This window comes from Lucilia sericata, unplaced genomic scaffold (assembly GCF_015586225.1).
Source record: "Lucilia sericata isolate MDLA Ls3-8-SP2 unplaced genomic scaffold, ASM1558622v1 Contig000376F_arrow, whole genome shotgun sequence".
Classification (NCBI taxonomy): Eukaryota; Metazoa; Arthropoda; class Insecta; order Diptera; family Calliphoridae; genus Lucilia; species Lucilia sericata.
Window position 1 is genome coordinate 129637 of NW_023994395.1, and position 15137 is coordinate 144773.

Here is a 15137-nt window from a genome sequence, read left to right on the forward strand (position 1 = left end):
ATAAAACAATGACACTAATGAAAGTGTAAATAAAGCAAAAGGGTAAAGGGTTGCCTGGTGTAAGATGATTTGGTAATATAAGGGGAACATGGTGCGGTTATGGGGGAAGTCTAGTAAATAGTGAAGGTGAGAAGAGAAAGGGGTAATTAGTTAAAATTATATGAAATAAAGTGAATGAATTTAATTAATTCTAATTTATTAGACTTATTAACTGCTTTTTAAATAGTTTATAAAGTAGAATTATAAAAAAGCCCGCAGACTAGATAAAAGCTTAAACTAGACTATGGAATATACTATAAACTAGACTATGGAATATACTATAAACTAGACTATCGACTAGACTATAGACTAGACTGTAGACTAGACTATAGACTAGACAACAGACTAGACTACACTAAAGACTAGACTATAGAATATACTCTAGACTATAGACTACACTATAGACAATACTATAGACCAGACTACAAACTAGACTATAGACTAGACTATAGACTAGACTATAGACTAAACCATAGACTACACTATACTATAGACTATCGACTATACTATAATCTAGACTATACTATCGACTAGACAATGGACTAGACCATAGGCAAGACTAGACTATAGGATAGACTAGACTATGGACTAGCCTAGAATGTAGACTAGAATATAGGCTAGACAATACTATAGTCTAGGCTACACTGTAGATTAGACTAGACCATAGACTATACTATAAACAAGACTATAGACTAGCCTATAGACTGGACTATAGACTGGACTATAGACTAGACAACAGACTAGACTATAGACATATCTATTGACTAGATTAGAAACTAGGCTATTGACTTGCATGTATACTAGATTATAGAATGGACTAAATATTAGGTTATAGATTAGACTAAAGACTAGAACTGAACTGAACTAGTACTGAACTAGAACTGAACTAGAACTGAACTAGAACTGAACTAGAACTGAACTAGAACTGAACTAGAACTGAACTAGAACTGAACTAGAACTGAACTAGAACTGAACTAGAACTGAACTAGAACTGAACTAGAACTGAACTAGAACTGAACTAGATCTGAACTAGAACTGAACTAGAACTGAACTAGAACTGAACTAGAACTGAACTAGAACTGAACTAGAACTGAACTAGAACTGAACTAGAACTGAACTAGAACTGAACTAGAACTGAACTAGAACTGAACTAGAACTGAACTAGAACTGAACTAGAACTGAACTAGAACTGAACTAGAACTGAACTAGAACTGAACTAGAACTGAACTAGAACTGAACTAGAACTGAACTAGAACTGAACTAGAACTGAACTAGAACTGAACTAGAACTGAACTAGAACTGAACTAGAACTGAACTAGAACTGAACTAGAACTGAACTAGAACTGAACTAGAACTGAACTAGAACTGAACTAGAACTGAACTAGAACTGAACTAGAACTGAACTAGAACTGAACTAGAACTGAACTAGAACTGAACTAGAACTGAACTAGAACTGAACTAGAACTGAACTAGAACTGAACTAGAACTGAACTAGAACTGAACTAGAACTGAACTAGAACTAAACTAGAACTAAACTAGAACTGAACTAGAACTGAACTAGAACTGAACTGGAACTGAACTAGCACTGAACTGGAACTGAACTAGAACTGAACTAGAACTGAACTAAAACTGAACTAGAACTGAACTAGAACTGAACTAGAACTGAACTAGAACTGAACTAGAACTGAACTAGAACTGAACTAGAACTGAACTAGAACTGAACTAGAACTGAACTAGAACTGAACTAGAACTGAACTAGAACTGAACTAGAACTGAACTAGAACTGAACTGAACTAGAACTGAACTAGAACTGAACTAGAACTGAACTAGAACTGAACTAGAATGGAACTAGAACTGATCTAAAACTAAACTAGAACTGAACTAGAACGGAACTAGAACTGAACTAAAACTGAACTAGAACTCAACTAGAACTGAACTAGCATTGAACTAGAACTGAAATAGAACTGAAATTTTGAATATGTACGATACAAGATGTCATTGGGTTTTAAGACTTTCTTTCACTTATTATTGAAATCTTCGAACATATTTTTAACATTTTCATACTTAAAACGATTGATTAGCTAAGGATAGCAAAAAATCTAAAAAGATTTCTAGACAAATCTCCTCTAACAATAGACATGTTGTCTAAATGCTGTTAAATATTGCGGTAATTTGTTTTATACCACACCGCAAACCAAACTAACTTAAATAATGTACAAAACAAGCCCACTTCACCTGTGAAAAGATATCGGCCTACAAACAAAAGATCTAAGAAAAGATCTTACAGACCGACAACGAAAAATCACAAAGTCAAAGAGAATAAAATACAAATCACTTGAGCCAATTAATAATACTAGATGAGAAAAAATTAAGAGCAACAGACGTTAAAAAAGCATAACTAAAGCAGAGAAAAAGGATATTAAGGGCAGGTTAACCAAAATATTTCTTTAAGAAGTCACAATAGACAAAACGGAACCTATTGTTTTAGAGTTACATTAACAAATGGTTAAAAAACATATAGGAAGAAAGAAAGGCGGCTTGCTTTTTGAAGAGAGCTACAGTTTGTCGTAATAGTTTTGTAGGGGTTGGAAAAATTTTAGTTGCATAAATACAGGTTATAGAAGAAAGGGAGTTGTTTATATGATTTGCCAATTTCAACAATAACATCTTAAAGAATAAAGAGAATAACCTTTGAGACACAAAGACTCCCCTATTTTCTTTTTAGGGCCACAGAATAAAAGAAAATGCGGCAAGTGTTTGAAGTCAAAAGGCGTTAAATATTTTACACTTTACCTAATCTATACATACACTCTTGGCCTGGAAACCCTTAGGGAATGAGTTGCTATCAATAATACAAATAATACAAGTCACCAAACAAATGAGTTAAAAGGTCACCTAATGAAAACTACACAAAAAAAGGACCCAAATCTAAGCAGTGATAAAGCATATTTTTGCATATTTTAGTTTATTAGCACTTAAGCAAATATGTTTTAAAAAAACGTTAAAGGATATAGTTTTTTTCAAATCCTGGTGTGCGGTCTTTTAAGTTTATAAACTGTTCATTAAACTTATTTTCAAAACACATAAGTCATGTAATAACCTCCACTCCACTGAGAAGACAACGCCTTCGTTAAATTCTCTCACTTATTTTTCATTAAATAAAATTTTCTTTCTTCTTTTATTTCAATTCATTTCGTTTTTTGTTGTGTGTTTTTTGTGATAAATTTCATTTAGTTTCGTAATTTTCATGCCCGAAAAAAAGTGTCAACTTAACAAAAGCATTGACGGTATGAACAAATAAGCCGCCACACTGCGGCATCTTTAATACACCATGGGGAGTCCTGTGCGGTGGTTTTTCATGTCTTTGTACGATCGGCATTTTTCTCATTTGATTTTTGGCTGCCCCTACTGTTAATTCGGCTGCTGCTGCTGTTGCCGCTGGCTATTATTATTGATCGTGGCCAAAAATATAATGATGATGATGATCTTGATCTTAGTTTATGTGTTTTTTGTTATTTTTGTTTAATTTTGTTTGTGTGTTTTTTTCATTAGATGTGTGAGAGAGTAAGAGATTTGATTAGTTACTAAATATTTTATAAATGTTTTATCATACTAGAGGGGAGAAATTTGAAACAAAATGGAGGTGGACGAATAGAACTGTTTTTTAGTTTCCCTAGGGCTGAGGGAACTTGCCCAGAACTATACAGTTACAGAGCTGGTTCTTTGGATAACTGTTTCTTTAACGAACTCTACATTACAGCCAGTTAAAGTCAATTCTTCATAAGCTTTAACGAACAGATTGTTTATGTTTCAAAAAAGGTGGAGAATTTGGATTAGTTACGCTACTGGTTCATTGGTGACAAAGCCCCCAAACTCTTTTCAACATTTTGACTTTAAAAATCCTCTAATGTAAACAATGATAGTTTTTAAAGAATGATCGATGAAGTCCTCCATCAGAACGCTTCAGTTAATACTGATCGCTTTAAAGCATTGATCAATTACTTTATAGTTTCTGAATAAAATCAACTGATGCTATCGATTTGTATTAAGAGAGACTCATAGTCTTTCTACGAAGCATTCTGAAGACTGAAGGATCATTGCTTGTTATTTCTTTAAACGAATAACGAAGCTTCAGGTAATGCTGATCACTTTAAAGCAATGATCAATAACTACATAGTTTCTGAATGAAATCAACTGATGCTTAATACTGCTTGATTTGTATTAAGAGAAACTCCTAGAAAAACTTTTTATATGAAGTATTCTAAAGACTAAAAGATCATTGCTTCTTACTAAAACAATAACGATCTAGAACGTTTCCTCACTTCGAAACTATGTTGATGCGAAGTGATCGTTAATAAAACCAAGTGATCTATTTAATAGTTCTAATGTGTAACTATTGCACGACAAACTTAAGCACCACTTTGCTTTCTAGTGTTCAAAATTATTCTCGAAGATCGTAAGATCCGCCCAATATGCTTTAATGAATGATGTGTGTGCGATCGATATTTTGTCGGGTGATAAATTAGTTTTCCTTGCTTCCCCCGTGAAACATTTCTATTTTCAAACCTGCACTAAAACGATAGTTATAAGAGATCATTTTAAAATAACGATCAACGATCATTAATCCCGAATAGAAACTTTATTGTACAGAAAAATTTGGGTTTCCAATACTTATTTCATTTTGGAGCTGGAAATTAGTCTTTTAAGATCATGTCAATTAAAACTTTAGGATTATCTTTTATGGAACTAATATTCTGTAATAAATGATCGATTTTCACGATCAATCTTTCCGTTTTTAATACGACACTAAACCGAAAGTTATAAGAGATCATTTTGAAATAACGATCAACGATCATTAATCCCGAATAGAAACTTTATTGTACAGAAAAATTTGGGTTTCCAATACTTATTTCATTTTGGAGCTGGAAATTAGTCTTTTAAGATCATGTCAATTAAAACTTTAGGATTATCTTTTATGGAACTAATATTCTGTAATAAATGATCGATTTTCACGATCAATCTTTCCATTTTCTAACCTGCACTAAACCGTAAGTTATAAGAGATCATTTTAAGATAACGATCAACGATCTTTAATCCCAAATAGAATCGTTCTTATATAAAAAAGTTTGGGTTTCGAATGCTTATTTAATTTTGGACCTGGAATGAAGTTTTTTAATTATCTTCTATGGAACTAATATTCTGTACTAAATGATCGATTTTCACGATCAATCTTTCCATTTTCAAACCTACACTAAACCGAAAGTTATAAGAGATCATTTGAGAACAACTATCAACGATCTTTAATCCCGAATAGAAACTTTTTTATATAGAAAAGTTTGGCTTTCCAAAGCTTAGCACTATTATTTTTGTGGACCTGGAAAGTGGATCCTGTCAATTAAGACTTTAGGATTATCTTTTATGAAACTAACATTCTATAATGAATGATCGATTTCCACGATCAATCTCCAAAATTATATTTAAACCTCAAGCTGTTACGAATGTTAATAGTGTTCGTTTTAGAACACTGATCAGTGATCTTCACTTATAAATTGAATGGTTCTATAATTAAAGAGCTGAAGCTTCTAGATTTAATACTTCGGGATTAACTTCTACGATACTGTGTGTGAAATCCTTTCCAAATGTTAGGTAGAATTCCTCAAAATATACTATAATGATAGATATACTAAATGAACGATATCCACGATCAATTTCTGTAAACTGATAAATCATATTTTTTCCGTTTTTAAAAACAACATCGATTTGTAGTGTTTCTTTTCTTTGAACCTGTACCGACTATAACGTAAATAGAGTTTTTTTTTAGAAAACTGATCAGTGATCTTCAGTCTTGAATTGAATCGTTCTGAAATGAAAGAACTGAAGCTTTCAATAACACTAGCTTCCAAGATCCTTGTTAAAAGGCCTGTTTAAGGTCGCTTAATATGTTGCAATAAGTGATCGATCTCTAGAATCGATCGACTTTGAACTCAAAACTTCCTCTGGATGAGAACTTGAGAAATCGCTAAGGCTACAACGCAAAGATGCTGAATTTAAAGAAAACTACTCGAAGGTGCTGCCCATTTAATAAGTTTTAAAAAGGTTCGAACACGAAGATTCAAAGGATTCCTAACACTTTCTGAAACGCATACAGGAAGTAAATTTTTTCTCACCATTTTTCTTCTATTCCCTTTTACATTTCCCCTTAAATCTCATATGATTCCCAGCAATTTTTCTCCCACATTCGGCACAATGTTGAAGCATAACCAAATTGCCGGTAACGCCTAAATAACTCCCCGCTAAATCATCATAAAATAGCGGCTTACATTTTTTCTATCTTACAGAGTTGTATTTCATTTAGTTAGTAAAATGTCACTCACTAGAAACCATGTAAATTGTTATACAATTACCAGTAATAATAGCAAATATTCCTGTGTGTGTGGTTTCCTACAACACTTTTCCTTAACTACAAGCGTACGTAATACTATTTTATATTGACACTGTGTATGACACAATGATGTGTTTGTAATATAATCCTAGCTGTCAACTGGCACTAACCATGCCACCACATGACACTTGGACTACCGCCATTTCCTTTTATATATTAAGAAAGGGGGCTTAACATGTCAAATTAGGTTATTGCTTGCTTTTAACGATGAGATTTTCTTTTGTATTTCTTGAAAATATGAAAAAAATATATTGCGTGTTTTTCAAGTAAAACGGGGTTTAACTCTTAATATTGTCATACTAAATTGTGGACAGAGTTTTTTGTTTCTTTTCCTATTTTCTTTTTATACCCACCATCAAAAAAGATGGGGGGTATATTGATTTTGTCATTCCGTTTGTAACACATAGAAATATTGGTCATAGACCCATAAAAGTATATATATTCTGGGTCCTCATTAAATTCTAAGACGATCTAGCCATGTCTGTCCGTCTGTCCGTCTGTCCGTCCGTCCGTCCGTCTGTCTGTCTGTCTGTCTGTTGAAAGCACGATAGAGTCCGAATGGAAAGAGCTAGAGGGTTGAAATTTCACATAAATATTTCTTATAGGTAAGGTTTGTTTGGTATTGAAAATGGGCAATATCGGTCCACGTTTTCGGATAGCCCCCATACAAGTGGCCCCTCGAAAAACAGCTTTAACAGCCATAACTTGTTTAAAAATACGAATATAGCGATGAAATTCGACATAAGTAAGTTTCTTATGATCCAAAATCAATATGCGAAATTTTATGAGGATCGGTCCATAATTGACCCTGCCCCCCATATAAGGTCCCCTTCAGAAAATAACTTTAACGCTCATTACTGGCTTAAAAATACAAGTATATAGATGAAATTCGACATAAGTAAGTTTCATACGAGTCAAAATCTATATTTTAAAAATTTTATGAGGATCGGTCCATGATTGACCCTAACCCCATATAAGGTCCCCTTCAGAAAATGACTGCAACGCTCATTAATGGTTTAAAAATATGAGTGTAGCGATGAAATTCGACACAAATAAATTTAATACGAACCAAATTCTATCTACCAAATTTTATGAGGATCGACCCATAATTGGCCCTACCCCCCTATATATGGTCCCCTTCAGAAAATTACTTTAACGCTTATAACTGGCCTAAATATAATAATATACTCGTATATAGATAAATTCGACATAAGTAAGTTTCATTCGAGTCAAACGAGGTTTGATGGTGGGTATATAAGATTCGGCATAGCCGAATATAACACTCTTACTTGTTATAGTTTAAAATGTATTTTTTAGTGGGTTGTTTAGAATTTGTTAGAGCATATTATATTTTATGACACTTAATTTACATATATGGCGGTAATCTTTTGACAGATTTGTCACGGCCATAATGACATGTTTAGTATAAACTCTTAAAGACATATGCAATGTAAACACTATTTTTTTGGCTCTCTTTCACTTTGACACTCTTTCACAAACAGAGTTGCCAAAAGGGTTTTTTGTATATCGCTGGGAAATGTTATTTTCATAGTAAACAGATGTTAAACATTGTGAGGAATTTATTCTTTTACTTTTTAATTTAATTTCATTTATATTTTTATAGCCATTGAAAAATTTATGAGTTTTTATGGGCCATTTATAATTTGAAGTAGCTGACAGCAGCAGCAGCATCATCATTTAAAATAAGTTTTAAGAAACAGCTTTGTTCTTGTAGTTTTTCAAACTATTTATTTGTTCAATATTGTAGTATTTTACACAGCATGTTGCTGTTAGTCGAGAATGTATACAGATTGTGAAAGGTCAAAAGTTAAACGACTTCTTATAAAAATATTGATATTGAAGTTTACAAGCTCATAAAAATAATATTAATTATTTAAAAAAATGGAAACTTTTAATAAACAACATAAAATTAATTTGTATAACATAATATGTTAAAAAAGTGATCATGATGTTTGGACTATAATGAAGACTAAAGTCCAGGTAACATTCTAAAAATAACAGAGTAAAGTTCTAGCATGTTCTACATAAGTTTTTGCTCAGTTTTAGTTCAGTCCTAGTTCTGCTCTAGTTCTATTCTAGTTCTGTTCTAATTCTGTTTTAATTCTGTTCTAGTTCAGTTATGTTCTAGTTTAGCTATAGTTCAGTTCTAGTTCAGTTTTAGTTCAGCTCCAGTGTAGTTCTAGTTCAGTTCCAGTTCAGTTCCAGTTCAGTTCTAGTTCTGTTCTAGTACTGTTCTAGTACTGTTGTAGTACTGTTCTAGTTCTGTTCTAGTTCTGTTCTAGTTCTATTCTAGTTCTGTTCTAGTTCTGTTCTAGTTCTGTTCTAGTTCTGTTCTAGTTCTGTTCTAGTTCTGTTCTAGTTCTGTTCTGTTCTAGTTCTGTTCTAGTTCTGTTCTAGTTCTGTTCTAGTTCTGTTCTAATTCTGTTCTAGTTCTGTTCTAGTTCTGTTCTCGTTCTGTTCTAGTTCTGTTCTAGTTCTGTTCTAGTTCTGTTCTAGTTCTGTTCTAGTTCTGTTCTAGTTCTGTTCTAGTTCTGTTCTAGTTCTATTCTAGTTCTATTCTAGTTCTGTTCTAGTTCTGTTCTAGTTCTAGTTCTGTTCTACTTTTGTTCTAGTTCTGTTCTAGTTCTATTCTACTTTTGTTCTAGTTCTGTTCTAGTTCCATTCTAGTTCTATTCTAGTTCTGTTCTAATTCTGTTCTAGTTCTGATCTAGTTATGTACTAGTTTTGTTCTGTTGTAGTTCTGTTCTAGTTCTGTTCTAGTTCTATTCTAGTTCTATTCCAGTTATATTCTAGATCTATTCCAGTTCTATTCTTGTTCTATTCCAGTTCTGTTCTAGTTCAGATCTTGTTCTGTTTTAGTTCAGTTCTAGTTCAGTTCTAGTTCAGTTTCTAGTTCAGTTCTAGTTCAGTTCTAGTTCAGTTCTAGTTCAGTTCTAGTTCAGTTCTAGTTCAGTTCTAGTTCAGTTCTAGTTCAGTTCTAGTTCAGTTCTAGTTCAGTTCTAGTTCAGTTCTAGTTCAGTTCTAGTTCAGTTCTAGTTCAGTTCTAGTTCAGTTCTAGTTCAGTTCTAGTTCAGTTCTAGTTCAGTTCTAGTTCAGTTCTAGTTCAGTTCTAGTTCAGTTCTAGTTCAGTTCTAGTTCAGTTCTAGTTCAGTTCTAGTTCAGTTCTAGTTCAGTCTAGTTCAGTTCTAGTTCAGTTCTAGTTCAGTTCTAGTTCAGTTCTAGTTCAGTTCTAGTTCAGTTCTAGTTCAGTTCTAGTTCAGTTCTAGTTCAGTTCTAGTTCAGTTCTAGTTCAGTTCTAGTTCAGTTCTAGTTCAGTTCTAGTTCAGTTCTAGTTCAGTTCTAGTTCAGTTCTAGTTCAGTTCTAGTTCAGTTCTAGTTCAGTTCTAGTTCATTCTAGTTCTAGTTCTATTCTAGTTCTAGTTCTGTTCTAATTCTAGTTCTAGTTCTGTTCTAGTTCTGTTCTAGTTCTGTTCTAGTTCTGTTCTAGTTCTGTTCTAGTTCTGTTCTAGTTCTGTTCTAGTTCTGTTCTAGTTCTGTTCTAGTTCTGTTCTAGTTCTGTTCTAGTTCTGTTCTAGTTCTGTTCTAGTTCTGTTCTAGTTCTGTTCTAGTTCTGTTCTAGTTCTGTTCTAGTTCTGTCTAGTTCTGTTCTAGTTCTAGTTCTGTTCTAGTTCTGTTCTAGTTCTGTTCTAGTTCTGTTCTAGTTCTGTTCTAGTTCTGTACTAGTTCTGTTCTAGTTCTGTTCTAGTTCTGTTTTAGTTCTGTTTTAGTTCTGTTCTAGTTCTGTTCTAGTTCTGTTCTAGTTCTGTTCAAGTTCTGTTTTAGTTCTGTTTTAGTTCTGTTCTAGTTCTGTTTTAGTTTTGTTCTAGTTCTGTTCTAGTTCTGTTCAAGTTCTGTTTTAGTTCTGTTCTAGTTCTGTTCTAGTTCTGTTCTAGTTCTGTTCTAGTTCTGTTCTAGTTCTGTTCTAGTTCTATTCTAGTTCTATTCTAGTTCTGTTCTAGTTCTGTTCTAGTTATATTCTAGTTCAGTTCTTCATTAATTTCTAAACCTCTAAAATATTAATTAAAAAAATTCTTCTTTGTATTCCTAATAGTTTTTTTCTTAACAAAAGTTGAAATGAAATTCGAAAACCGGATATCCTTACACATTTATAAATTTGTTTGATATCATTTACCTTCTACTTTTGTAGCCAACACTTGCTTTAATTAATTTTTTATTTCCTTTTATAAAATTTTTTGAGGTTATTTTTTTTTTTGGTCTACCTTTTAACACAAAAGCAAACCCGGTGTGTGTGGCGAGGCGGTCGCTGTATTAATTCCTTTTATTTTGTGTGTGTGATAAAAAATATGGAAAAAAGGTCAACTCATGTGTTAAAAGTAGGGAAAATCCTTCCGGCTTTTTAGCCATAATTGATGACAGTTTTATATTACCGCAAACAACACACACGCAAACATGCGACGACAAAAAGGAGAACAAGTGTAAATGTCACATTAATTATTAAGGATTAATTTAAGATGGTGAAAGAAAAGCAAGAAAATGTGTTGAATAATTATTTTTATGTTTTTCTTTTATATTTGCAGCCAGAGATTCGGATTTAAGTGATACCGAATCTGAGCCCGGCATACCACTAAAACGTAAACAAAGAAGATCGAGAACTACCTTTTCGGCCGATCAGTTAGAGGCTTTAGAAAGAGCTTTTGCTCGAACTCAATATCCTGATGTTTATACCCGCGAAGAATTGGCACAATCTACCCAACTAACAGAGGCTCGCATACAGGTGTGGTTTAGCAATAGAAGAGCACGCCTGCGCAAACATTCAGGAGGTGGTGGTGGCGGCAGCATGAACGGTGCTATGGCGGCATCGGGAGTAAGCAACTCTGCAGCTGCTTCTACGGGAGCTAGTGGCTCTACACCCTTAGGTTTTGGTCCTTTAGCTATGGGTTCCATGGGTTATAGTCCAGCAGCAGGTACCACCGCCTCCAGTGGAGGCATGAATGACCAGCACAGTGTTCATGCAGCAGCAGCTGTTGCGGCGGCTGCCGCTCATCACCCAGCCCATCATCATCACCATCCTCACTCACAAATGGGAGGCTACGATTTGATGGCAGCCCAGTCGGCTCATCAAGGTTTTGCGGGCAGTTTTCATAATACCCATTTCAGTGGGCAGAATTATTATCATCAAGGTGGGTTTTCCGAAACTTTAAATTATTGAAATTCTCTCAAATATTGATTCCTTACAGAATACTAATAATTCTTTAAATGTTTTCCTCTTCTTATAGATTACTCCAAACTCTCTATAGATGACTTTTCCAAACTTACCGCCGAAAGTGTATCGAAAATATCACCATCACTACATCTCACCGATAATTATACCAAATTAGAAAATCCCTCAAATTGGTCTCAAGCTGCCGCTTATCAAACAGCCGCCGCCAATTATAATGCAGCAGCGGCCCATCATCATGCTCATGCAGCGGCGGCAACACAACATTCCCTTAATGATTATGCTGCCGCGGCCAATGTCTCGCTCTCACACAATAACCCCATGAACCCAGCAGCTGCAGTGGCAGCTTCAGCCTATCAACATCCCCTGCCTTCACAAGGGGATACCAAATATTGGAGCTAATTTATTTTTAAAAGAAGTTTTTGCACGGAACCCATAACACTGATCTTTTTTTTCATTTGTTCAACTTAAGGAGGCATTAAATAGTTTAATTTTATTGTAATTCTTACTTCAATTTTTGATTCATTGTAATTATTTATAACTGAAATAAACCGCTTATTATTCATATTTATTATTTATATTGACACATAAGAGCAATGCAAACATTAATGAATATTTTCATTCCACAATCAGCAACTCAAGTAGTTTGTTGTTAATACAAAGAAAACTTTTTAATAAAATATTTTTTCGCGTCTATTTTTATAGACATGAATTTATTTATGAAAAAATTACTATTACTTTTTCATATATTGTATATTATTGTCAGTTTAAGTTAGTTTTTAGGAATTTAACATATACGGGCCGAGCCGTTGAACTGTAAAATCGGCACTAACTATATTTATATGTATGTATACCAGTTAAACAAAGATTTATTAAATAAAGTTTAAATATAAAAATATTATTTACCTAAAATTAAAATAATAAGAGTTGTCTTTAATGAACTTGGGATCCGTTAGGATCTAAATTGCTCAGGCTATAGTCAAGATTAAAAAGACTAAAATCAAGAAATGAACTGGAACTAAACTTGAACTTAACTGCTAGAACTGAATTATAAATGAAATAGAACCGAACTAAAACTGAACTGGAATAGAACTAGAACTGAACTAGAACTGAACTAGAACTAAACTAGAACTGAACTAGAACTGAACTAGAACTGAACTAGAACTGAACTAGAACTGAACTAGAACTGAACTAGAACTGAACTAGAACTGAACTAGAACTGAACTAGAACTGAACTAGAACTGAACTAGAACTGAACTAGAACTGAACTAGAACTGAACTAGAACTGAACTAGAACTGAACTAGAACTGTACTAGAACAGAACTAGAATTGAACTAATAGAACTAAACTAAACTACAACTGAACTAGAATTGAATTAGATCTGAACTAGAACCGACTTAGAACTGAACTAAAAATGAACTAGAACTGAACTAGAACTGTACTAGAACAGAACTAGAATTGAACTAATAGAACTGAACTAAACTACAACTGAACTAGAATTGAATTAGATCTGAACTAGAACCGACTTAGAACTGAACTAAAAATGAACTAGAACTGAACTAAAACTGAACTAGAACTAATCTAGAACTGAACTAGAACTGATCTAAAACTGAACTCGAACTGAACCAAAACGGAACTAGAACTGAACTAGAACTGAATTAGAATTGAACTAGAACCGATCTAAAACTAAACTACAAATGAACTTGTACCGAACTGAACTAGAATAGAACCAGAATTAAACTAGAACTGAACTAGAATTGAAATAAAACTGAACTAGAACTTAACTAGATCTGAAATAGAACTAAACTACAACTGAACTAGAAATAGAACTGAACTAGAACTAAACTAGAACTGAACTAGAACTGAACTAGAACTGAAATAGAACTGAACTAGAACTGAACTAGAACTGAACTAAAACTGAACTAGAACTAGACCAGGACAAAACTAGAACTCAACTAGAAAGAATCTAGAACATTATTCAAAATTGTTTTTCTAACTTTATTAAAAAAGTTCATCTAAATTTGAAAATAAAATTTTGAAGCTGATTGTTTAATTTTAAATTTATGTAAACAAAAATCTTAATTCTTAAATTTTTTTTTAAATTTTATTAATTACAATTATCGATCACTCTTTAAACTTGTGTGTTTACTTCAGAGTTTAAAGTAAACACACAACAACGACAAGTAAATACACAACAAAAACAACAACTAAAATAATAGAAACAACAACTAAAACACCAACCTACTTCTTTCCCACTTACTAAACAACAACAAAACTTCACGCCACTTTAAAGTTTATACTTCACCATCAACTATTAACAAAAACAACACAACTAACCTCTTTTCTGACTCTGGCTAGCAGCCACCCATCTTAAACATTGAGACACTTTGTCATTGAATATTGAATTCACAAAAACAACAAAACTTTGCACTACCCCCTCTCCCGTTCTTCTTTTCATATATCATAAAACCAGAAAAAAGCTCCTGCCTGCAGCCTCCTTTAAACTTTGCCAATAATTTTTAGCTTTCAGACTTTTCTATTTCTATTGAATTTATGCAATAACAAAAACAACACTACATTGTAGTAACCTTTTTACTTACTCTTGCTTTCCTACTACTTGTAAAAAGAACTCCGGCCATCAGCCACTAATTTTAAATAACAAAAACAACTAAAAGCTCCCTCCTTCTTTCTTACCATCACTTTTTATCAAAAACAAAAAAGCTCCGGCCAGCAGCCACCTACCAATTTTGGCAACAATTTTTAAATTTGAGACTTCTCTTTTTCGATGGAATTTATGCAATAACAAAAACAACATTACATTTCAATACCTCCTTTCCTGCCTCTTGCTCCATTACACATTATTCTTTTGTTCCCAACAGCCACCTGTAACTTCAACTTTTTTCAGAATTTTCACTTACACTTTTTACTATTAAATTTCATATTTTTCATTAACTTTTTTACATAATATTATTAAGCATTTTTTAATTATAAATTTATGCAAAAATATTTGCAATTTGTTTAGTTTAAATAGCGAAAATTAATTAATTACTACGAGCACTTATTAAAAACCGACGAAACAATTGTATAATTACGCGCAAACTAAAAGAAAAATGTCAAAAAAGTTTGATTTGTTTTGTCTTGTTTATTATTATTGTTGTTGTTATTGATGCTTTACTAAATACTCTAATAAGAAATGTATGAGTGTATGTTTATGTATGAAGGAAGAGTTAGTGAGAATATTAATGCAAAACACTTCTTATTCCCACTTCTCAACCTCTTTTAAAAACAAACATAACAACAAACAACTAGGAAGGGAATAAATAGGCATAACAATAATAACAACAACAATATGGACATCAATTTGACAATTATCGTTTGTTATTCTTGTTAGTTTTAAGTGTTCCCGGTTTTGTTAAG

General features: G+C 32.9%; 1 protein-coding gene across 1 annotated transcript in view; it reads left to right on the forward strand.

The window, feature by feature from the left end:
• Window positions 1-12186, forward strand: part of LOC119604261 (protein gooseberry-neuro) — a 40844-nt gene extending 28658 nt beyond the window's left edge. Inside the window, exons 4-5 of the mRNA XM_037956761.1 lie at window positions 11084-11682; window positions 11779-12186. Coding sequence (XP_037812689.1) covers window positions 11084-11682; window positions 11779-12122 — 943 coding nt within the window. The 3' untranslated portion in view covers window positions 12123-12186. The remainder of the gene's footprint in view (window positions 1-11083; window positions 11683-11778) is intronic.
• Window positions 12187-15137: the final 2951 nt, after the last annotated feature.